This window comes from Rhododendron vialii, chromosome 8a (genome assembly GCF_030253575.1).
Source record: "Rhododendron vialii isolate Sample 1 chromosome 8a, ASM3025357v1".
Classification (NCBI taxonomy): Eukaryota; Viridiplantae; Streptophyta; class Magnoliopsida; order Ericales; family Ericaceae; genus Rhododendron; species Rhododendron vialii.
The window spans coordinates 7,417,780-7,443,110 of NC_080564.1; the positions used below are offsets into that span (position 1 = coordinate 7,417,780).

The 25,331-nt window shown below is 44.4% G+C and overlaps 2 protein-coding genes across 6 annotated transcripts; one reads left to right on the forward strand and one right to left on the reverse strand.

The window, feature by feature from the left end:
• Window positions 1-1,218: 1,218 nt before the first annotated feature.
• On the reverse strand, window positions 1,219-25,331 carry LOC131335963 (proteinaceous RNase P 1, chloroplastic/mitochondrial-like). 5 transcript variants are annotated; one of them, XR_009202695.1, is made up of 3 exons: window positions 7,888-7,967; window positions 6,747-7,639; window positions 1,219-1,772 (listed from the first exon to the last, which is right to left on the reverse strand). XR_009202695.1 is itself a non-coding variant. In XM_058371535.1 (3 exons), exon 3 carries the CDS (start codon window positions 5,310-5,312, stop codon window positions 3,594-3,596), a length of 1,719 nt encoding a protein of 572 aa, XP_058227518.1. In that variant the 5' UTR covers window positions 5,313-5,579; window positions 6,747-6,812; window positions 7,888-7,967; the 3' UTR covers window positions 3,379-3,593. The 5 variants fall into 5 exon arrangements, 4 of the variants coding, with proteins under 4 accessions (XP_058227518.1, XP_058227516.1, XP_058227517.1 ...); XM_058371535.1 differs by lacking the exon at window positions 1,219-1,772 and adding an exon at window positions 3,379-5,579 and having other exon boundaries at window positions 6,747-6,812; XM_058371533.1 differs by lacking the exon at window positions 1,219-1,772 and adding an exon at window positions 3,379-5,579.
• Window positions 8,541-10,230, forward strand: LOC131298520 (uncharacterized). Its single transcript, XM_058324001.1, has 2 exons — window positions 8,541-8,857; window positions 9,984-10,230. The coding sequence occupies exons 1-2, from the start codon at window positions 8,541-8,543 to the stop codon at window positions 10,099-10,101; spliced, it is 435 nt and encodes a 144-aa protein (XP_058179984.1). The 3' UTR covers window positions 10,102-10,230.

A 25,331-nucleotide genomic window follows, 5' to 3' on the forward strand; every position in this document is an offset into this window, starting at 1 on the left:
ATTTAACTTTTCATTCGGATTTCATGATAATGAAAAGTTAGATAATTGAATCGATTATTGGATTAAGCTGATTTTTTTCGAGGGCCCTTGAAAAAATATTATACATTTAATGAACGGCTCAGATTATTTGTGTGGGACCCAAAGTGAGCCCCACGCAAGGATCTATGCATGATTTGTGTGGAAATTATCTGTGTATTCAGAGATGACGTACCAAAATTAAAAAGAAAAAGAACAATTTATAAACAGGTAACAATGGTCCGGTTTAGCTTTATGTTATGTTAATCCTATGATGATAGCCAGATTGAAAGAAAATACGTAAACAACAATTTATAAACAGGTAACACAAAAATATCGCATGACGTACCTATAAAACAGTCTCATTAAGAAACTAAGTGGAGACTGTTAGCTTAAGTTGATGTTGAGTTAGTTAAGTAAAGTAATTAGTTAGTTAGTAATTGGTTAGTTAGTTAAGGCAGCTGAGCTGGCCTGTCAGTGGCGGTAACTGCTTTTTGTTTTCTTTGGTTGTATATAGTCGGTAGCGCGCGGTTAGTTGCAATGTAATCGAGAATCATGAAATGAAATGAAAACTCAAGATGTTTTTTCTCTCTCTCTCTCTCTCTCTCTCTCTCTCTCTCTCTCTCTCTCTCTCTTGTTCTTGATAATTTTGAATCAAACACTGATTTCCTTATGAGTTATGGCTGCAATATAATATTCCTCTTTCTTTTGTGTTTTTCAGTTGATCATTCTCGATTGATTTCTATCCATTCATAGTATGGCAACTATTGTTGTTACCGTACCTCCCTCCCTCGCTCGCATTTTTCGTTTCTAATTTCCGCTCTTTGGTGAACATTCGATTGGATGGCGGCAACCATTTACTTTGGCGAATCCAGGTTGAAAATGTGATGGACGCAAATGGTTTTTATGGCTATCTTGATGGATCTATTGTTGTTCCTCCATCTCAGATCCGTGATGCTCAGGGAGAACGAGCCCTAAATTCTTTTGGCGTGTCCCACAGTCTTTCTCTCACCCACAACACTTCCATATGTTTTTGGTCTTCATCGTACTCGTGAGGTATGGGAATATCTATGTCAAATAGGTACAATTCTTTCTCTAGGACACTCCTGTGCAAGAACACAGAAAATTCAGTTGTATAATCATACCAAGACTTCTATTGTGGAATCATATATTGACAAAATCAAAGAGTTGTTGGCACGGAAATTAGCTGCAGATGATGATGAATCGATTTTTCATACATTAAGAAGATTACCTAAGGTTTTTAATGGATTCAAGACTGTAAACCGTACAAAGGGAAATACTTGATGAATTAGTTACAATGCTGAATGGTGAGGATTTTGATCAGAGATTCAACTACTACTGTTCTAGTACTAACTACCTTTGATTCAGGATGATTTCAGTTCTTGACGCTGATTTCCCATAATAGTGCTTCACCTGCTATTCTTCCGTGAACATACCATTCCAACATATCAGCCGCTATCACTAGGAAACTGCCTCGTAGTCACTTGCGAAGTTTTGTGGCTTCCCCAATTCGACCGAACGTATAGATAGACAAGTGTTCGTAGGGTGCTAGCACCGGGTTTGTCATTACAAGGGATACGGTTTTTTCCTTTCAGCCATGGATGACTTATAGCTTTTTTGTTCGTATATAAAGAGGATTCGAAATTCTCTTGCATTCCAAAGACATAATGTCACACCCCATCCCGAAAAACATCACGATAAATAATTTCCCAAATGGGATGGACACACGCCTGGCTCTGTCCAAACAGTAAATAAAAACACCAGCCAGGTGTTCAACACATAAAAAACTTAATTTGCATATATACGGAAAATAACTGCCATTCAAGACATGCCCACATATACAAGCTCCAAAAATAGGCATATATCCAAAAGAGTCAAAAAGCTAGACTACTATATCAACAACTCCTGTCTAGACTCTGCGGTGGACCTACGTGCCGACACGCACTTGAAAAGAAAACATTGTGGGGGTTTGAGCTATCAATATGCTTAGTGAATGCTCTTATCCATAATAAGAGAAGCAATATGATAAGTGTTTAAGAATGAATTAAGCGACAATATTGAGCTCAGCAAATAACTTTCCACTTCTTTTATCAACACATATAAATATATAGGCCCTTGGCCATGCCGCCATGGCTATCTCAGCACCAACATAGTACTCATAACGCCACTAAGGAAAGAATCATAATCACGCCACTAAGGTAATATACTTTCCGCCACTAAGGCAATACTTGTCACACCACTACGGCAATATCATTCGCGCCACTAAGACTATAATACTCGCAACGCCACTACTAAGGCCATATTCTTAACGCCACTAAGGCTATATAACAATTAAGTTCAAGTCAAACATGATTATCACCATTTACCATTTTTCACAAGCTATACACATTACCATAATCTTCTGTACAAACAGATAAGTACACCCACCTCGAGGCCCATCAAAAAGGTACCAACATGAGTTCACTCCCTACGTGGAGTCGCAGTGCTCGTCGCCGCCTCCGAACTTGGCGTGCAACACATAAATCAACACATATGAGTATTATTATAAAGATACTCATAAAAATGAATGAATTGCAACAATTACTCTAGTGCCATATTCTTTTTAGGCTAACCACATAATAAAATTCAGCACATCGGACCACATAAGAGTGTCAATTTCATAATCAAAAAGTTACCCGATTAGACGAATAGCAACTGGAGTGTAACTTACTTTCTTAGACTCGTCTAGTCCACACATGATAAAATTCTCTTTTGGCAACCATAAGAGAACCATGTTCTTAGTTCCACGCACCAAGCCCAGTTTCCTTCCTTGAAGGACTACATGGTCCAAATTTCACAAATTGCCACTGGAATCCAAAAGCACAACATCTGGTTCAGTCAGATTCGGCATCTAACCCTTATTTTCGGCAACTATAATCCCAGTTCAACACTTGGAAATTATTTTAGACATTTCGGCTCACATCCTAACAGATTACAATGAAATTCAACACTTACAAATTCATTTACAGCAGCTATGGAGATAATTTCCAGTATTTAGCTCACAATTCCTGCACCTAACCACCTGTGTTTGAGTTCTTTTAAGTATACAAGTTTTCCTTTATTAAAGTCCTACTCAAACCCTAGAGTTAATCAGAGAGAGAAAGAGAACGTAAACAAATCACAAAACCCCCCAAAACAAGAAGACAATTAAGAGTACTTTCCACTAACCTAATTCCTTTTTCTTTTTCTTTTTTTTCTTCTCTTTTCCCTCCTTTCCGTTTGCTTCTTTGTTTGATTCTTTTTTTTTTTGGTTTTCTCTCTCTTCACGCACCCATGCATATCTTTTTTTTGAAGCCCAAGTCATCATATAACTTAGTGAGAGAGAGCCCAATTGCATTACAAAAACAATAGCTACGAAAAATAAAAAGAGAGAAGCCCAATTCATCTTATATTTCATATAACTTACTGAATAAGAATTAGAAAACAGAAAAGTAAAAATAATTAAAATATAGGTCCCTCCCCCTTCCTGAATACCCCCTTCCTGAATACTGGAAGAGGATAAAAAAAGTTTGTGCAACTTAAAGACACCGTGATGATGCGTCCCTTGCCCTTGTGGCACAGATCCACTGCCTCGGGGTCTCAAGATCATCGCCTATAACAATCGGTACATGCCAACTGCCTTGCTCCGATTCCTGAATGACAATTGAATAAGGTGGAGGCATGCGGAGTTCAGGCCTGCCGTTTGAAGTTGCCAATCGAACCTGATGTTTCTCTTTCCATCTCGGGAAGAAATTAGTCACCAAGAGTTGAAACAAGTGATCCCTCATCTCATCATTTGTCACCAGCAAACAGTTACAACTAACAGCCGCAAATAACCAGTACCAATCATCATTTGAACCTCGAGGAGTAGCATAGAGCGCGCCAGACTTATTCCAGCTCTCTAGCAGCTTCTTATTCTTATCATACTGGGCTGGACCACCAGTAACACGGCTTTTATGCAGCACTACGAGTGGTAGTCTCTTTGACGGGCTCATTCGCTGCAACTGTCGTACAATAGAAATAAGCTGGAAAAAGTTGAAATCGTGTTGATTGACAAGCCCCACATTTGCACCATCTACAACTGCATCAAATGGACCATGCTGCTGAAGCCACTCCTGAAACCGCAAAAAATCACCTTTGACCTCTCTTTGGCAAGCCAGACTGGTCAATGAAGTAGCAAAGTTTTCAGCCTCTTTAGGATCAATATCAATGCAAACAAGCTTCTCCCCACAAGATTGGCAAACCCCCTTTTCATCCATGTGTGTCCTTGTAACTCTCCAATTCCCACTCCCCAACCACCCTTGCCCATGCCACCCCCCTCCCCCCTTTACAACCCCATCTCTCACCTTTTTCACATCCCAACTCACCCCCCCAACCTTGACAGCCCTCTCTGACGTGAACCAATCCTCCACTACCCTAGCAGTCTCTTCCGCAACCTGCCTCACTGCTGCTCGCAAACGATGCATCAATTCATAAACCCTATCATCCCTCTTAGCTTCAACACTGACCTTCAAAAGAGCCAGAAGCTCAGACTCTTCGGCCAAAACCCCGCATTCCCTCATATGGGCATCAACCTCATAAGCCTTATCACCCATACCCTTGCTACAAAAACCAAACAACGCGGGCTCATACGACCTCAATTTCGGCATCATACCACAACCCTTCATCTTCTTCACCAAATCAAAAGCCATTTCTGGGTCCTCCTTGGCCAATGCCAGCCTCGCCAAACTCGTGAACGTAGCCTCGTTCGGAGCAACCTTGTGAATACCCATTTGCTTAAATATCTCAAAACCCCTCTCTAAACCCAACTTCACCAAATCCTTATCCAATTTCTCACTCACGTTGTCATTTCCATTATAAGAAGAGCATAAATATAGCAATACATTGTAATGGTGTTGGGACAGAGGAATACCATTGGCCCGAGCGACATCATATAGCCGGAGGGCTTCGGCAAGGTCCCCGTTCTTCGAGCAGGTGTCCAACTTCCCTCTAAGTTTGCCCTCGGGGGAATCATAGCGGGCTTTCTTTGACGACTTGCTCGAAAAAGGCTCGCGAATAAGGGCAGCGGTGGCGGTGATTAACAGGTGGGTCGGTTTGTTCATAGAGAAACGTTTGTTGAAACAGCTAGTTCTAGCATTTATGGGGTTCAGGAGGTGGTAACAGTGGTGGAAAAGTGAAGGGCGGAAGCGGGTAGTGGAGTGTACGAAGAGGATTGGGGTTTTGGCGAAGAAGGATACACAGCCAGCGCGCAACAGCATCACTGGTTATATAGGCTTGTCTGTGCTTACAGTAGAATTGTTGGTTCAATGGAGGATTTTGCTTCAGAAGAAGAGAGGGATGAGAAAAGATAACAGAGAGAGAGAGAAGTATAGAGATAGAAACAGACACCTTGGTTTGGAAGGAAGAAAACTGAACGAGTTCTCTGAAACGGTGAGGTGAGATGCGAAGGCCACTGGAGACGGGCAACCGATGACTTGCCTGTTATTTAGGTATTTAAATGCTTTAAGAATGTGTTCATTTTGAGTCTCAAAATCCAATTTCTTTCTCTACACATGGTCTGCCATAAGTTTTCTTTCAATTATTAATCTCATTGCTCTTTCTATATCTCTCAACTCATTACCTAAAAAACCTCTCTCAAAATCTAAACCAAACTAAATATTAGATTTTTGAACCTTAAAATTTTAAAATTTTCTTGTTCATAGTTCGACCCCCGCATTTATCAAATCCTCGTTCCGTCCCTAATCAAAATCAACATTGTTTGAATTTCAACTCAATCCTTTCTACGTTCATGTACTGTTATAAACAAACGCATAATCCAAGGACTATGGAGAGAGAGAGAGAGAGAGAGAGAGAGAGAGAGAGAGAGAGAGAGAGAGAGAGAGAGAGAGAGAGAGAGTATTTGCCTTCGGATTACAAATCGAGTATTTTGCCAACCACATATAATTAAAAGGTCGTTCAAATCATTGAAATCCGTTTATATAAACTTCTAATGCTTTTCATGAACTCCCTCTGCCTGTTCATAAAAAAAAAAACTCCCCCAGTCCCATAAAGGATGTGCAAAATCTAACCATTTTTGGTACACCGGATTGCGTGAGACCACCCCAGAGTCGCTGTCAAAATTAATCTCAATCGAATTTCGATAAAAGCTTTTTGGTCTTTGTGAATTCAAGAACCAAATATCGAATGAATTGGTCAAGCCCTTATTTATGTTCGGATTATATGCGTGAGACTCTGATGTGACTCCCACCCAATTCGGGGTACATTTTGTGTATCCAAATTGGTGTAGGCATAGTTTTCTTTTGTTCCGGTCCATAAAGCTAGCACCTGCCATCAAGACCCAAATCCGATTTATCAAGACGGGGCGCAAATGACTCGCTGCAAAAGTCCAATCCGTTGGCCAAATCAAGACTACGATTCTAGCCCACTTCTTTTCTCTCTTTTTTTTAATTTTATGTGATAGGAAGTTAGGTTATCTGAGCTTAGCTAGGGTGTCGATAATGTTCCATTAGCGAACCGATCAAGACATCAACTCGAACCTAGGTAGTAAGTGTAGCTTCATGACCGTTGTGTTAATAAACTGTCCAAGTCAGCTCACTTCTATTAGGTGTATAATACCGTATCAATATTGATAATTAAGGTAAAGAAAAAGGGAACAAAATTGTTGACAAGAAAAATGCGTAAATGAAAAGTACCTAATTTCGGATGATTCGTTTGCTCCATCAAGGAATCATGCAGCTTCTTCTTCTCCTTTTTTTTAACTGCAAAAACATTTCATTAATTTTTGAAATTTTTTTTATAAGCATTAATTTTTGAAATTGTTAATTACAAAGACCAATAAAAACAATGAGAACGCAATCAAATTTTTAACAAAGTTGAAAAAAAAAAAAAAACCCTATACCCAAACTCAAACTCTCAATTGGCAAGATACCAAACAAAAAACCCCAGAAGGACGAAGCCCACACGGCCGAAACCCAAAGAACAAGCCCAACCCAAAAACCCAAAAAAAAAAAATTTCCTAACACAACAACAGCAAACGAAACCGCCGCCCAACCCCAACTCGGACGTCACAGCCGACTTTCTCCACCAATGGATCACCGCCTAGCCATTAGGCCAAAAACCAGTAACCCAGAGGAGAGAAACCGACGGCATCACTGAACAAAACCACACGAACCAAAGCTCTGACGACTAACCCCTCGGCTTCCACGCCTGCCCCAAACCACCACCGCGCCTCCCACGAAAACTCACGATGGAGAACACGGGAAGAGAGCCAGAGCCCCAGAACAGCGGGATGGCATTCGGGTCATTTGGGGCGGATATTGGCATGTCTGTACCCGATCCCCAAAACCGAAACCCTACCCATATCCGCCCCCATTACCCGAACGGGGAGAAGATCGGCGAACCATAACCGAACCAAACGGGGTTCGGGTAATCCCCGAACTGATTGGGTAACCGAATTTGCTATGGAAAAATCTGGTTGCAAAATTGAAAATACCAACAGTTCAGAGATTTAAAAAAAGAAAGAAAAAGAAAAGTGAATCAGGCTTCATTTCCAGCTTGAAATGCCGACTCCATTTGTAGAACTCATCTGTTTAAATGGACCAAAAAAAAAAAATTGGTTCAAACCACAAATCGAATTGCAATAACAGAGAACACACCCACAGATTTTTATATGCTATTGTCTTTTCTTTTTTTACGCCTAAATAACAACATAGCATAAATTCCTATACTGAAAATCTCAAGAACAGAGAGAGGGAGAGAGAGAGAGATCGACGATGTTAAAGGGGTACAATGACTGTGTGTGCGTTAATCTGGTTTAGAGAGAGAGAGAGACACCTCCGAAGTCAGATCGCCGACTGGAACACAGTAGCGGAGAGTGGAGAGACCATAAATCAAAATGAGGCAGTCAGGCAGACAAAACCCTAAGTAGTCGTGGATGTGTGTATATGTATGGTATTTTTGTAATTAACTTGTTTCTGTTCTGTTTGGTTCGGGTATCTTCTGAATCAGAACCGAACCGAATCCGTTCGGTTATCTCCCACCCTCCACCATACCCACACCCACGGGAAATTTTTCAGTTATGGTTCGAGAAAAAAAATTTGTTACGGTTCGAGCACCAATCAATTTGGTTCACTTTAAAAGAAGATTGATGGAACACGGCCATCAAGCTGTTAAAAATAATGTCTTGTTGTAATTTTGTATTTTGGGCAAAAAAAATTTAAGTTTAATTTTGGGCCATAAAATATAAGTATGTAATTGGGCCATGTTTAAGTTATATGTGGTTGGATTAATATGTTGTTTGTAGTTGGGTTAATATGAGAATTGTGTAGGCCCAAGTAAGGTCCAAATTTGTGTGTGTGTATACACACACACTCCGGTTCCCCCGAGGGATTCCGGACAAACCATAAAATGCGGGATTCTGTTTTAAGCCGTTGGATCTCATCCAACGGCTGGGAAAAGAAAGAGCTGCTCGCGGGTTAAAATAGGAAATGGATCGGGTTAAAACCATTCGCGGGTCAGGTTATCACAGAATGGGTTACTCCCCCTTTCTTAATCGTACCAGACGGAGAGAGAGAGAGAACAACGAAGAAGAAGAAGAAGAAGATGGACGCGACGATGGAAGGTATCTCTCTCTCGCGACGAAGAAGAAGAAGAAGGACGCGACGACGGAAGCTCTCTCTCTCTCTCATCTCGAATTTCTCTCATCTCTGTCGCCCAGAAACCCTAACCCGCGATTTCTGTATTTTCAACAGAAACACGAACGACCACTAGAGATCGACGAAAAAGAAGATCGAAGCGACGACAGGTCTCTCTCTCTCTCTCAGAAAACCAGTTATTAGGACCAAGTGTTTGCTTCTTTTGTTGGCTTTTTGCTATGACCAAGTGTTTGCTTCTTTTGTTCTGGACCTCTGGTTCTCAGGACTTCTAGTTTTGTTTAGTGGGTTGTAATGCTCTTCTAGTCCTATTGCATTTGTTGGTTTGTTCTGGGTATGCTCCTTGGATCCTGTGATTGGTTACTAAAATAAAATTTAGTTACCAACAAAATTGAGGGTTAGGGTTCTCATCGATTTGTGCCTTTTCAATTTAGAAATAAATATCAGGAAGTTGCGAAGCAATTTGTTCTCTTATTCAGTTCTATGGTAGGATTATGAGAAACCTAAAAATTGGGGGCTTCGATTGAGATCTGTGATAAACCATTCTTGCTAAAGTTATCATTTTTTGCTGAAGTTAAGGTTAGGATTTTAGTTGTTTTCGATTTCACAACTGTTAGAGGAAACCTAAAAATTAGGGCTTCGATTGAGATCTATGATAAACCATTCTTGCTAAAGTTATCGTTTTTCTTTGTTATATTTTGTTTGAGTTACGGTTCGAATTTCTCAACTAACGATGCCTTGTGATTTCAACATAATAGTCCATTGTTGCTGGGTTTTTTTTTTAAAGGAAGAGTACCTGAACATAATAATCATGGCTAGGCTTGCTTGCTGGAGTGAGATTGTGATACTTGGAAAACATATAATTATAATAACAGTTCTAATCATATAATTATATGGAAAACATTACTACGATGGTTTCATACATCTGTCCTCAAACTGTAAGAGATCTCATGTATGCTATACCCTTGGCATGGGCCAAAACTAACATTGGACAGTGGAGTATACATGGTTAATTGGAATGCACTTGGGCTATCTTATTTTCTACATATGGTTAATTGTTCGATAGTTGTGTTTTAAGTAGGGAAACTAAGTTGACTAAGTTGAACCATGGAGAGCTGGGAAACCATAATCTCTATCAGCTTATATCTATTAGCAAAACTGCAAAAACTCTATCAGTTTGTATCTACTTTATTAAATTTGCAAAAAAATGACTGTATGGTGCTATGATTTATTCCATGCATTTGTAACTGAGATGTCATTTTTTTTTTGGTTATGCAGGAACCTAATGGATGTGATTTCTTCTATTGGATTGACAACAAAGAAACATGGTGATGAAAGAAATTACAAGACAAAATCAAGTCTTGACCAAGGAGGTGGAAGAAATTACAAGAGATAATCATGTCTTGATGTTACTGTTCTGAACATGAGGAACATGAAATACCTGCCTTAGTTGATTAGGTTATGAATGTAATGCAACTTATTTGAACAATTTCTTGGAACTGTAAGGAAATTTGTTGCTGCTTGACTTTGGTGTTGGCAATTTTTTAGCTGAACTTAGGGGTATGATAAGAAGTTTTCTCAAATTAGTAGACAGTTTGGATGTTTTCGGTGAAAAAGATTGAGACAGAGAGAACCCAAAAAAACACGTTCAGTACTAGAATAAACTTGAATATTGGAGGAAACAGAGAGAACCCATTTGCTTTATACGAAATGCCCCATTTTTTTAATTATGATATTGTGTACCTTTTTCAGGCTCTAAAAATGGTTTTATAAGGTGTGGTAAGCTGGTATTCAAAGGGTTCAGTTGGGATGGGGAAGTTATCAAGACTGAATTGTCCTAGTGGAATTAGCTGCCTTGATGCTATTTCTGTAGCTGCTTGTTTGCCGGTGCTGGTTTTGGTTCTACAACTGGGTGCTACAGCCGTAGAGGTTTATGGTGATGGTTATAAGACTCATAATTGATGTCTCGTTTCTTTAGTTTTTGTTGTAGAATGTTGCTGAGAGCTTGTTGTAACAATGCTACACTAGTTCAGATTTATTGAGAATTTGAACTTAATTTGACATTTGCTTGTGTGCAGCTAGCCACCAATTGGATATATGTGAAGCAGAAATTTTACTTATTTCCATTTGATGTGCGGGCTCATGCTAGAATTGATTTGTCTGTGTCGTGTTCTATTCCATTTCTTGAACTAATAAGGTAACAAAGCTTTGAACAAACCACAAGAAATGAATTCTAGCATCCTTTTGCCACATTTCACTGAAGCTTGAAGTCCATGTAAACTAGGAAATGGAATATGGAATAGAGTAATACAACAGGTTACTAAGTAATTGGTTTAAGGGTACGTAATCTGAGTATTAATCCTAAAAATTCCAACAGAAATTGTCCACTTTGTTTATAACACATTCATTACATAATTTACCTATTACAAAACACATTCCCATAACACAACTAAACACCCTCCATCAATGGAATACACTTATTACACTACACACTCAGCTCTCCACTTGGCTCGGCAAGCTCAGAGGAGGTGTTAGATCATCGATCCAATCAGCATATATCCAATCAACATAAATACGATTGATCTTCTTGGTTCCTTTCCACTTTGAGAAGCACTTCTTACCCTCTCCATCTTCCATTGTAGGAGCAGCGATCACGGCCTCGATGGGAGGTATATTAGCTCCTTGAACAGAAAGAGGTTTCGTTGGAAAAATCAAAGCACTCACTACTTCAGCTTCAATGCGGGCACTAGGTACCTGCAACTCTGGTGAAACAAACAGCCAAAATCAAGCAATTAGAAATTCACCTTTCAGATGTTCTCTTTTTTCCCACTTTCCATTCTTCTTTGAAAAAATATGATGAGGAGGACTGTAACGCCCCTAATTTTGGGTACGTTAAATAGACAATTTCATTGAAAATCTAAATAGAGTCTGCCTCAATATTACAACATAATTCTCCCAAGAGTACTTTATTCAACAAAAGGAGGGTAGACTAGGGTTCCTATCTATTGCTCTGCCTCTTCTTCCATTCTGGCCAGCTCTTCGGCTCCAAACGCTTCCAAGGTGTAAAGTTCACCCTGTTTATCTATAAGATCTGACACATTATACCGGCGTCGCCACCAATATAATATGTCAGGGTCACCAAAGGTAACACCGTGAGCTACAAAAGCTCAATAGAATAACCCTATACCCACCAACCCTTAACTTACAAACAATAGATCATAAAATCAACAGAGTATAAGCAGGTTTAACAAAAACGATTAACGATAGCACATCCATATTCACTATTCAAGTATCGTGGGTGTCCATGTTTTTCTGAGTTTTTCCTACGCGACTCATCGTAGACCGTGTCTCCATTTTCACTTTTCATAACCAAATCAACATTTTCAAAATCCGTTTTTAACACACCCAACCTCGGTTCCGCCGTTCCGGTCTCCCGAGTATCCTCACAATGGTTCTGCCGCACCGGGTTCCCATTGGCACACATTTGCATTGGCTCCGTACCGCGGATAACCAAGCCATACCTCACCATGGTTCCGTCGCTCCAGGTTCCCATGGGAACGCACACAATTCAAAACCCTCGGTTCCGCCGCTCCGGGTTCCCGAGTATCCCACAATGGTTCCGCCGCTCCGGGTTCCCATTTGGGATTTTCGAAATCTAAACCCTCGGTTCCGCCGCACCGGGTTCCCGAGTATCCCCACAATGATTCCGCCGCTCCGGGTTCTCATTGGGTTTTTCATAAATCTTCTTTTGCACACTCACACAACTCACATAATGCCACCCAAAATCGGTCATTATGTAGTTTCAAAAATATTTCCTCCTTCAAAACACATTTTTTTCTTGTTAACCACACCCTAGGTGTCATGTTTCTATTTTCTCGATTTTCGTGTCTCGTTCTCATGCATAGACTCCGCGGTAGGACTTTTCACATACGCAACCATAAATCATTCATTGTAATCTAACAAGATCATCCAATTCTATATTGTTACTCATGCTCAAAACCATCTTAAAGATCAAAATACGATTACTTCTATTCAAGTGTCAAATTCTATCTTTCGAAAACCGTTCTTTCTTTCTTTTGTGGGAAGTTCAATACAACATATGTTTATTTAAGAAAAGTCATTTATCTAACATGCTCGTACTTCCATTAGCGAGATAAACTTATTGACAATCATGCATTTTAAACGATAGATAACCTTATCTACTTGAAACTAAACAATAGATAACCTTATCTACTTAAGGAAAACGATAAGGGTATCGATACTTTGAATCAAGAACATTCTACTTTCTAACATACGATTCTATACGTAGAGTTTACGGGACAAAGGGTTCTACTTATACTTAGGGAAGTGAGTAGAGAAAATCTACCTTAATCCGAAACTAGTCGGGGCCGAATAAGCTAGTTGGAAGTTTTCTACGGGCGGTGAAACTCGCAAATCTGGACCAAACTTTGGATGGCAGTAACTCGGTCAATATTTGGCCGAATATGATTGTTCTTGGGTCGAAATCGAAGCTCTCGAAGTGCTCTACAACTTTCGTGAAGGAAGTTGGTCCTAGAAACTACTTTAGGTAAAAGAAAAATGGTGATAAAGGAGAAGACAGTATGCTGTCTGGAAATAGAAATCCGAGATTTTTACTGAACTTCGGATGCCAATATCTTTGTCATTTCTTCACCGATTGGGATGGTTCTTGGGTCTAACTTGAAGGTTTCGAAGTGCTCTACAACTTTTTCGAAGGGAGTTGGTTCTAAAAACTACTTTAAACAGGAGAAAAATAAAGATTTGTGAATGGCAGTAAGCTGTCTGGAAAATGGAAATGGCAAATAAGTGAAGGCGTGAGTTGAATGGAAGGCATGGGGTGCTATTTATAGCCAACACTTGAGCTCCTCCTCCCTCCTCTATGGCCGGCCCTCCCCTCTCTCCTTTCTCCCATGGATTTGCTCCATTGAGTGGTCATTTCAAGCATTTCAATCAAGTCATAGCCTTCCATGACTTGTCTATTCCAATTTAGGCCAAATCTTAGGCCATCATGAAGGGTTTTTGACTTGCCAAGTCTATGGGGAGGTTGTTTGCAAGAAAGAATATAATCATGGGCTAGTTTTGTACTTTGGAAGACTAGAATGGGTTGGCATGTGGTAAATAGGCTTAGGGCTATTAAGGCTGCTTGTGTAAGTGTCCAAAACACAATCACACACTCCACCTCCCTCTCCCATTCAGCCCCTCTCTCTCTCTCTCTCTCTCTCTCTCTCTCTCTCTCTCTCTCCTTGGTACATATATATATATATATATATATATATATATATATATATATATATATATATATAAGTGTACGTCTAGGAAAGTAAGTCTAGGATTATTAGGTTTAAGGCTAGAACATAGGTGTGCATGCATGGCAAAGCTAGCCTTGCTTCCTTTGGAAGCAAAATGATGAGATTCCATGTATGACTTGTCTTGTCATGCATATTGGCAAGTCAAAGGTCTATTAACCAAGGGATAAAAATTCCCCTAACAATTATGGATCAAGAGGTAAAGGAATATTGGTAATAATTAGGGTTTGAAATGGCTTGTCATGGGGTATAATGATTACCTCTATGGTCTAATGGTCCTATGGGGTTTGGAGGAGTTCATAAGGTTCAAAGATGGTCTAAAAAGGTCCAATTAGGGTTAGGGTAATATAACTAGGTGAATCAGTGGTCCGGTTCCTCCAACTAATCGGCTGGAAACTAACTCTACTTGCTAAGTAGGATTTCTAGCCAAGAAATATAATTTAAAAATTTTATCTAACTCGTTAGGAAAATATACCAGTGCTTTTATAAGCATACTTGTTTTTAGAAAATGACTAGATTGCTCGGCGTGAAAAATATAATTTTATAAGTCTCAAATCTAATTATGACGGATTATTAAAATTAAAAAGAAATTTTTAGTAGCAAATCCAATTAGTTAAAATAAAAATTAAATATTTAACAAAAATTTTATTTACCAAAAATCAGGGTCGTTACAAGGACAAGGCAAAATAAAAGCTTTCCTTGTGGTGCATGAAATCTGTGGGGGCGTGATTTCTTCGTGCTCCTTCTGGTGCGACCGGTCTTGATGTACCTGTAGAACCGGAGGGGGTTGCTCCTCCGGGAAGAAGCTCCGATGATTAAGTCAGTAGATGGAAAGAAAGAAGTTTAGTAAGAACAATCTGCAGGAAAGAAAAAATGCTCCCTTCGATTAGATTTTTCCTCTCTTGACTCAGTGGCCATGCTTCTCTATTTATAGGCAAAGAGATGAAGTGCTGAGTAAGTTGGCCATACTTTCCACGTGTCACGTTCTGCTCAGTTGGCGCCTTTCTAGCAGGGCCAGTTAATGAACACCACTTCCCTAGTCTTTCAGAGCCACATGGGCTGATGTCAGGAGGGTCACATCGTTCAGAGATGTCACTTCGAATGTAAGAGAGGACAGCCTAAATATCAGTAGATATTTATGGAAGTTTCCACAATCGTCCAGGTTCGGCGGGACCCACGTCCAGCATACGAATTATCCGAGCGTATGACATCCCGGCCGAGGCAAACCCTGGCCGAACAAACGGAAGTTCGTATCCGTGCGCTTGATAAAGCCCCGAGCGAACTTATGTGTCGTACGTTCGGATGTTGCTTATAATTGTTCGGTGAAGTACTCGTGGTTCTGTCTATCTTTCGGCCCAGCCGAAGTCCAGACTTATAAAGAGGCGAACCGTGATAGCTTGGATGATGGGTCAAACAACGTGTGAACCCTCATCGCCCCTTTTGGACCTGGTGAACCTTCGGATATTTCGGCCCCCCTACAATAGCCCCTCAACTCCTTCTTTTCTTGCTCGGAAATGAAAGAGGAGTTGAATAAGAACCTGGCCGAACGAAGACGTAAAACCGAAGAACCATCAGTCCGAAGAGCGATCGACCAGACGAACCGTCAGAGTTGAACGGACAGAAATTATTTGAAACGCTTCGAGACGCGCGCGCAGCCTTTCATTAAATGCTTCTGTAACCGTCGATTTGAATCGATGCCAGGTGTCACGATTTCATTGGGTGCTGGTACGGCACGCTTCATACCTGCCACGCGTCCTTCATCGAGCGGCACATCAGTCTCCCGCCCAAATCCGACGGTCAGGGTGAGAGACCGCTTCGAATGCTACACCCAGTATAAAAGGGAAGAGGGAAGGAGAGAGAAGGTTACTCTCTCTCTGACTCTCGATCGTTTCACTGTTCCAGCACCATTCCAGACTGAAATCGCCAGAAATCTGCATATTTGAAGGCTTTTGATCACAGATTTCTCTTGATTTCTCAGGTATTTCTTGAGCCCCCCCATTTCTTGATGCATTTTGAGCGTTTTTTCGAGTGTTTTCCCCCCTTTTTGGTCGATTTTTTCCCTTTGGTCTTGACTAAGAACCGCCTGAAACCCAGGTGTTCATGTGTTCTTCCGAGCGTATGAACACCTAAAAATTGTGTTCTTCCGAACACGAGGGCATCTTCAAGCGTGAGGTTTTTACAAAGGGGCAGTCTTTAAGAAGCTTTACAACCCCTGTGAAGCTTCTCAATCTCTGTTTCCCCATTGGGAACGCGTAGGGTCCCCCACCGTTTTCCTGGTCGGTATGAGCCCTTCCTTCGGAATCTCTTCCGAGGGGAATCGCTCGGGAAACAACCGAACAAAGGTGATATCTCTCCTAACGACACAAAACAACGAACGTAGGCACTTAGATTCTTGGCCATGCAAATCGCTAACGGTCTTATCCCATGCACTTATCTGTTTCTAGGTATGGAGTCTGCAAAGTCACCTTCTTCGGGCGAATCTTATCGGTCGATGGATTCCGAAGATTCGGGTTTTGGTAGATCCGATCCGGGGTTATCCGAAGCTATAAGAGATTTCGCCCGAAATTACCGAACGGGATCAAGCGGAAGGATCCCCGAGGGTGTAGAAGGAGTCGACTACCCCGCCATGGTGGCTCCTCTCCGAACAATCGGGCCGGACCCCGATATTATAGACATAGGCGAATCTTCGTCCGAAAGTCCTCATGACGAAGCAGAAGAGGAAGAGGAGGCCGAAGGAGCTGACGAAGCCGAGTCGAGACCAGGGACTCCGCTTATCTCGCCTAGCCGAGCGAATGAAGGGGCCGGATTTGCTGGGGAATCCTCGTCACATCCGCCGAAGGTGAAGAGGAAGATCGTTCCGATGGACCCCGATGTGATCCCTGACCGAACGGGAAAGGACCCCTGCCCTTACTTGGAATGCTTCCAAGATAAAAAAAGCCTGGACACCTTCCGAGCCGTCTACGACATCCCTAACGATGTTATCATTACACCCGTCCGAGGGAACCGAATAAAATATGGTGACGAACACGTCACTGTCCCCTTGATGGCAATCACAGAAGGGGGCCTTCGGTTCCCGATGCACAGAGTTTTGAGAGAGATACTTCACCGCTTCAATCTCACTCCGTGCCAGCTGAGCGTCAATTCCTACCGCATCATTCACTCGGTAATCGCCCTTGCTGAGGTGAAGATGTTCCGCCTAGAAGCCTTTCATTTTTTTGAAAATTATATGATGTCGAGAAACGTTCGGTACTCTCGATACTACCTCTGCTCCCGGAGGAAGATGCAAAAGATCATTCCCGAGGGCATGTATGACTCGGAGAAATGGGCCTCTGACTACGTCGAAGTTCGAGGAAATTTCCAATTCCCCGAACACGAATACGGTCAGTTTGAGATAGCCACACGCAGAGGCACGCCGAGTAAGAACACTTGTCGTTATTTCAAATATTTATTTCTGTTGCTCTGATTTCAGCTGTAAAAATTTAACTAACGATTTCACGCTTGTCTTCGGCAGATACCACCAAGATCAACAAGGTACTATTAAGGGCCGCCAAAGGTTGCGGTCTTGCCGACTCCCTGCTCACTATCCCAGCGGAGGAAAGAGACGCCCCAACCATCCTCAAATATACAGCTACCTACGGCGGTCGGATCCGACGAAAGGTAACTGACGAGCCTGAGCAGTCCGAGGACACCCCACAAGAGCTCCGACCGAGCTTCGACAAACCCCTCCGAGGGTCAATCCGACTTCCGACCGAGGAAGAGCCTTTCCCTGAACAACAAGAAGGTATGCCTCCAAGAAACATCAAGGAGGTTCTCCAGAAGAAGCTGGAGGAAAAAGAGAGGGAGAAGGCTCGACTACAGAAGGCTGGGGGTACAGCCGCTTCAAGTGCAGCCGCTTCGGGCTCGGTTCCGAGCAAGAAAGTCCCACCTCCTCCCCCCTCTAAAAAGCGACCACTGAGCGCTCCTCCTTCCCCGAAGGAACCACCTGCGAGCAAGAAGGTGAGGGCGGCCGCTAAGGGAAAGGGCCAAGAGGTGGAGCAATCGAAAGAGGCCGCCGCAGAAGGAGAAGGGAGGGTGACTGCCTTCGATCTTGACACCCCATGGGTGCCAAGCTTCATCACACCTGGCAAGAAACAGGTCCTTAAATCGGATAGCTTGAGGGAGGATCCCTCCCTGGCTTTCACCCTCCACTCGGGGCTAGCTTTGCCGAGGGATGTACAGAATCCCCCCTCCCTGAAAGCAGCCCTGAGTGAATACTACTATCACGCAGGAAGGGTAAGTAAATTGTTTGTTTTTTTTTTTTTTTGTACAAATGCCTTATTCCGTCGGAATGACTTTCATTTTGCTTTGTTTACAGGCTACCCAGTCCATAATGAGTGCCCAGCTGCATCTCACCGAATATGACAAGAAGTCAAAACTGCAAAAGCAGTCGGTGGAATACAACAAGGCCATGGCCGAGGAGTACAAGAAGGGCTTGGAGCAATCCGAGCTCGTGAGGCAAAGCCTCGAGGTTCAGGTCGCCAACCAAAATGACCTTATCAAGGGGTTGCAAGAGTCTACCGAGCAGACCAGAGCCGAAGGAAAAGATGAGGGGTTGGCCGAAGGGAGAGCCTTGGGGAGGGAAGAGATGAGGAAAGAGATGGAGAAAGAGGTGCAGGGGCAGTACGAGAAAGGATACGCCCAGGCCGAAGAGGACGTGACCGATCAAGTCCTTGAAGTGCAGGACGAGATCAAGGAGGCCCAGCACAAAGAGAGCTTTATGCTCGGCTACAACATGGGACTCGACGATGCAGGCGCTGAAGCTGACGACGAAAGGAGGAGTCTGGTGGAAATACCACCCTTCACCCCTGCCGAAGTTATAGCGGAGGAGACAATAGCCGACGCTATCGAGTCGACCACCCTACCAGCCCCGGCCGAAGCTCCAATCCCACAGGCCCAAACCGACGCTCCGACTCCACCAGCCCCATCCGACGCTCCAACGGATTAGATTTGTTCTTGTTTAGTCTGTCTTTGTATTTTGTTTTGTTTTTGCATAGTTTTGACATTGGTCGGCACCGACCATCGGATGTAACAAAAACATGGAGATTTTTCTTCTTTTGTTTTTTTTTTAATGACAATCGTCTGTTCGTTCGGTATGGATGTTGTTTCCAAATATTTGCCAAGTCTTTCTATTCGGTATATACATCACATCTCAGAAATTTTTTCAGAAATTTTTAAGTCTTTTCATTCGGAAGGACTGTTTATGTGATTTGGAAGTCACTGAGAGATGAACTCAGGTTTATCCATATAGTAGCCCCCTGCCCTATTGTATTACCGTAGGAATAGAATAAGGCAGTAGGATGGGAAAACTGAGCCGAAAAAGTGATCATGGGTTTCGAGAATTTCACCCGAACAAACAAATTATCAGGGGCTTAGAGAAGTTCACCCGAAAACACATCATCAGGGGCTTAGAGGATTTCACCCGAACAAGAGATGTTACTGGAGCTAGATAAAATACCCCTTGTGTAAAAATAAAGCAGAATACTGGACGAATTTATATTAAGTGCATAACGATCAAAGGCACACTTGCCGAGCAAAAATGTAATACAAAAGATGCCAACACTAGCCATGGAATTTCCTAAGCTTTTGGGCATTCCATGGATTAGCGATTGGCGTGCCATCCATCTCAGCAAGCTTGTAGACTCCATGCCCGATCTTCTCAACCACTCGGTAAGGCCCTTCATAGGGGTCTTTTAGCTTGGTCAACTTTGTCGCTTCGGTAACCATCCGAAGGACTAAGTCCCCGACGTTGAATGGTCGAGCACGAACATTGCGGTTGTAGCCCCTTGCAACTTCTTGCTGGTACGCGGCGTGCCGAAGGTTAGCATTGTCACGCAGTTCTTCGGCAAAATCTAACTCGGAACCCACTAGAGCACTGTTGTCGACAGGGTTAAAATTCTCCGTTCGAACTGTAGGGATCATAGTAGATAAAGGGAGAACAGCCTCCATACCGTAGGCCATAGCGAACGGAGTACGGCCGGTGGACCGCCGAGGCGTTGTTCGATAGGCCCAAAGGACATGTGGAAGCTCTTCCACCCATTTGCCGAGCTTCCGATCCAGACGGCGCTTCAGCCCCCGAGTGATTGTCTTGTTTGATGCTTCGGCTTGTCCATTACCCTGAGGATATGCCACCGAGAAATTTTGGATGGTAATATGGCGCTTCGCATAAAAAGCTTTGAGAGCGGAGGCGACAAATTGGGAACCGTTATCAGATAGTATGGCGTACGGCACGCCGAACCTGGAGATAATGTGCTTCCAGATAAAGCGTTCCACATCCCCGGCGGTGGTCTTGATCAAGGGGGAGGCTTCGACCCACTTGGTGAACAAATCTGTGGCAGTGAGCATGTACTCAAATCCTCCGGGCGCCTTTGGCATCTTGCCAACTATGTCAAAAGCCCAAACCGCGAACGGCCATGGACTGGTGATCATTTTAAGGGGGAACGCAGGCTGGTGGATGAGAGACACATGCTTCTGACACCGAACACAGAGCTTCACGTAGTCTTCGGATTGCTTGACCATCTTCGACCACCAATAGCCTTGCGTTAGGGCACGCTGTGCAAGGGACCGTCCTCCTGAGTGAGCCCCACAGCTACCCGAATGAAGTTCCTCCAGAACGGCTGGCACGAGGTCGTCGTGGACGACACGCAGATCGGGGCCAGTAAAAGTCCGTCGGTAGAGATTGTCATTCGGTCCCAAGAAAAAATTGGCAGCTCGGCAACGGATTTTGTACGCCTCGCGCTTGTTCGTCGGTAGCACTTGATTCTTCAGGTAAGCAACCACAGAATCCAGCTGGCTTGAGCCGAGGGTGATGGCCATAACCTGTTCAGTCGGCTTTTCGAAGCTCGGCTTGGGGACCTCGTCGAAGGTGATGGTGCGACTACCCGAGGTCTTGTAAACTGAAGCAAGACCTGCAAGGGCGTCAGCGTGGGCGTTATGCTCCCGAGCGATCCACTCCACTTCGACGCGTCCAAATTTGCCGAACAAAGACAACACGTGGCTTACGTAAGCATTCATACGTCGATCTTTGGCTTGATATTCGTCGTTTAAATGCCCCACAATGAGCTGAGAATCGCAAAAGACATGAACCGAATCTGCATCCAGCCGAAGAGCAAGTTGGAGGCCTGCAATTAGAGCCTCATATTCCGCCTCGTTGTTCGTCGCCGTGTACCCAATTGAAACCACGCTTTCATGAACAGTCCCGCTGGGTGAAACAAGGACGATGCCGGCACCAGCCCCATGAACATTAGAAGCTCCATCGACGGTCAGTCGCCAAGCGTCGCCGGAGAAGAGCTTCCATTGTCTTTTGGGTTTCTTGCGCCCGAGGGAATACCGAGCTCGGAGTGGTTCGGTATGACAGCTGGACGGCCCTTCCAAAACCTCTTCTTCTTGAATCCGAGAGTCCTCAGCAGCAATTGCCAGGGCATTGGCCTCGTCTTGTAAGCCGGGAGTGAGTTCGGCAAAGAAGTCGGCCAGGACTTGCCCTTTGATAGCTGTCCGAGGCTCGAATTGGATGTCGAAGTTGGCCAAGTCTTGAGAGAACTTCAGGATTCGACTCGACGTGTCCGTTTTCCGAAGAACAGCTCTGAGAGGAAACTCAGTGAGGACCACAATCCTATGGGATTGAAAGTAGGGCAAGAGGCTCGTTTTAGCAGAAACGAGAGCCAATGCTAACTTTTCCATAGGCAGATACCTCGTCTGAGAATCCGTCATCGTTTTACTGGAGTAGAAGATCGGTTGATGGTCCATCCCTTCTCTCCGAACAAGAACCGCGCTCGTTGCATGGTCAGAGACGGCAAGGTAAAGATAGAGATCTTCATCGGGCAGGGGCTTGACGAGCAAAGGAGCGTGAGATAGGTATTGCTTTAAAGATTGCAGAGCCTGCTCGCACTCCTCTGTCCATACAAATCTGCGTCGGCTTGTTGTGATTGCTCGGAAGAACGGGCGGCAGAGATCGCTCGAACGTCGAATGAAACGGTTCAAGGCAGCAACCATCCCCGTGAGCCGCTGTACCTCTTTAATTGTCGTTGGAGCTCGTAGCCGCTGCACAGCCAAAATCTGGGTAGGATCAGCTTCGATTCCTCGACGACTCACCATGTATCCTAGGAATTTCCCCGAGCTAACGCCAAACGCACACTTCTCGGCATTGAGACGTAGCTTCCTATGTTTTAGAACAGCAAAGACCTCTCCCAGATCCCGAAGGTGGTCCCGAGCGAATATGCTTCTGCAAACCAAATCGTCAATATAAGCTTCTACTTTTACGCCGAGCATGCCAGGAAACATCTTCGTGATGGAGCGTTGAAAAGTGGCGCCTGCATTCTTCAAGCCGAACGGGACAACCTTGTAACAGAAGGTTCCCCGAGGCGAGATGAAAGCCGTTTTTTCTTGATCTTCCGGATCCAAAGCAATTTGATGGTAGCCCCGATACGCGTCCATGAAGCTTAGGCGCTCGCATCCTGCCGTTGCATCTACCATCTGCTCGATCCGAGGAAGTGGAAATCGATCCATAGGGCAGGCGTCATTGAGGTTCGTGTAATCGACACAGACCCGTAGCTTCCCATTTTTCTTCGGGACTACCACTGGGTTGGCAAGCCAGGTGGGGTATAGTACTTCCCGAATGACGCCAGCTTCCAACAGTTGATTCACCTCTGCTATCACAGCTTCGGTATGCGCGGCCGACGAGCGTCGAACTTTTTGCACAACCGGTCGCCTATTCGGATCCACATTCAATGAGTGCATAGCGAACGAAGGGTCCACGCCCGGCATGTCTTGTGGTGTCCAAGCAAAGACCTCTATGTTCCTCATCAGGAATCGATACATCTCCTCCCGTTCGTTCATGCTCAATGAACTCCCGATCAAAAAATATCTTCCTTCTTCCCCAGGAATGGAAAAACGTATCAGCTCCTCGGCTGACCGTTGTTCGGCGAGTACACCAACATCCTCAATCACTGGGGTAGGAGCGGCAGCCACGCATTGTACCTCCATGCAGCTCTGTTTGTTCGTTACAGTGCTGATGTAGCATTTCTTGGATTGGATTTGATCGCCTCGCAGGCTCTCCTGTCGTCCGTTCCATCCGACGAATTTTACCACCTGGTGATATGTTGAAGCAACCGCTTGCATCTCGTGTAGCCAGGTTCGGCCAAGAATGACGTTGTACGGACTTGGCGAAGCGACCACGACAAATTCGATCTCCAGGATGCGTGATCCAGCTCGCACAGGGAGGGTAATCAGGCCGAGTGGCCATACCGGGGCTCCTGTAAAACTAACAAGGGGAGCTGACGCTGTCCGAAGTTGAGCGGGAGATAATCCGAGGCTCTGATAAGTGGAGAAAAACATGACATCGGCCGAGCTTCCCTGATCTATCAATACCCGTTGTACGGTTGATTTTTCAATGGCAATGGTGACGACGAGAGCATCTGCATGTGGAAGTTGCACTCCTTTTAAGTCGTCGGAAGAAAAAGTTACAGTACCGCCGAAGCTAGGATCTTCCCACTTTCGCTTTCCCGAGGCTCCCACATTGCAGACTGACGCAGATGCGACAGCCCTGTCAATTTCCGAACGAAGTTCGGCCGCCCTTCCTTCGGATACCAGCCCTTGTATTACGCTTACGAGATTGCCAACAAGAGGGGGGGGTGGAGGAAGTGGATTTTGCCGAACGTCGATCCACTGATTGAGGTGACCGGCAGCTGCTAGCTCTTCTAGATACCTTTTGAAAGGTGGGCACTGCGTGGTGTAATGGCCACGTTCCTTGTGATACGTGCACATCCCCGGGCCGCTTCCGACGGTGCCTAAGAGTACCGTTGGCCAAACAAAGAACGGCAATTTGCCAATGATGTTAAGAAGTTTATAAATAGGTTCAGTGAATACCGTACGTTCGGCGACGTATTCGTCCGGTCGGGGTTCTCTTTTCGTTTGTGTCCAGGGTTGTGGCTGAGGGTGCTGAGAGGGTCGGCCCTTGTTGTTCGACTTGTTCGATGCCTGGCCCGAGCTACCCTGGCTTCCTTGCCCTTGACGAACGTTCGATACCTGCTTCTTCGGCCCTATCGTCTTGGCAGGTTCAGCTTTTGACGTATGCCGCTCGGCCATTGCTTCTTCGTGAACGCAGTCTTTCTCGATTATTGTCATGAGCTCCCCCATCGTCTTAGGTGGATTTCGTGAGAGGTCGCGAAACATTGCCGAGGTTGGGTCCAATCCATTCATGAAAGACTCGGCTGCCACCCCTTGATCACAGTCGGGAATAAGGTTATAGACTTCCCAGTAACGCTCGGTATAGAGCCGCAGTGTTTCTCCCGCCGTTCTTCGCATGTTCACCAGCATTGATAACGTCTTCGGTTGAATGTTGCTGTTGACGAAGCGTTTGCTAAACTCCAATTCCAGCTCGTTAAAGCAAGAAATAGATTTGGGCTTCAACTGATTGTACCATAACATGATCGATTCACTGAGAGTGAGCGGGAAGATTTTACACATAAGAGCGTCAGAAAAGTTATGGAGGCTCATGGTTTGCCTGAAGCGACAAACGAACGCGACTGCGTCCTCTTTTGCCTCATAGCGCTTCAGCTTCGGCATGACGAATCTGTCTGGCGGCCGCTCTTGTTGAATAGCATCCACGAAGGGGGAAGCCTTTGCCTTCCCGAGCTTCGAATTGTCTTCGGCCTGCTCTTCGGCTGTGATCTGTGGGGCGATAGGGGGAAGAACATCAGTGTGCCGCTCCGGAATCTTTCTCCTTTCCCGCCGATGGCGCCGACGGTGCTCCTCTTTTTCCCTCGGTCGTGGAGCAGCTAGCATTAAGGGCGCCTGTGCCTCCTTCAAGCTTATCAATGGGGCGTGCCGAGGTTGAAGAGCCGGGTCGACGGGTTGGTACACGGTTGGCAGGCCCGTGAATTGATCGTAGAGGACAATCGTATTATCGTGCTCCGAACGGTTTCCTCTGCTTTCTGTTCGGTGTCGACTGCCAGAGTTGGCTGAGTGTCGCTCATCATGACGTTCGGAATCATGTCGCGATTGAAATGAATATTCCCGGTTGCTACTGGTATGGGGTCGCCGAGGTGGATCATTTAAGTCCACGGGCCTTTTCCCATTTTTCTGATTCATCCGACGTTCGGAGCGGTGTTGTGTTCGGACAGATTCGCCTCCCCTGTTGGTTCCCGCCGTGGAGCCCGTTGCCGAGGATCTAGTACTCTCGGCTCGAATGATGCTTGTCAGCCGAGGTCGTGAAACCCCCTGATCGAGGCGCTCAAAGACAGTTCGTCGTTCAGTAACAGCGAGTTCG

What these genes read in the sequence shown, in the direction of transcription:
- LOC131335963 (XM_058371534.1), bottom strand. Translation starts at nt 5,312, where the DNA reads ATGCTGTTGCGCGCTGGCTGTGTATCCTTCTTCGCCAAAACCCCAATC.
- LOC131298520 (XM_058324001.1), top strand. Translation starts at nt 8,541, where the DNA reads ATGGATCGGGTTAAAACCATTCGCGGGTCAGGTTATCACAGAATGGGT. An exon ending in GAAGATCGAAGCGACGACAG is followed by an intron (nt 8,858 to 9,983) that starts GTCTCTCTCTCT and finishes TTGGTTATGCAG; the next exon opens with GAACCTAATGGATGTGATTT.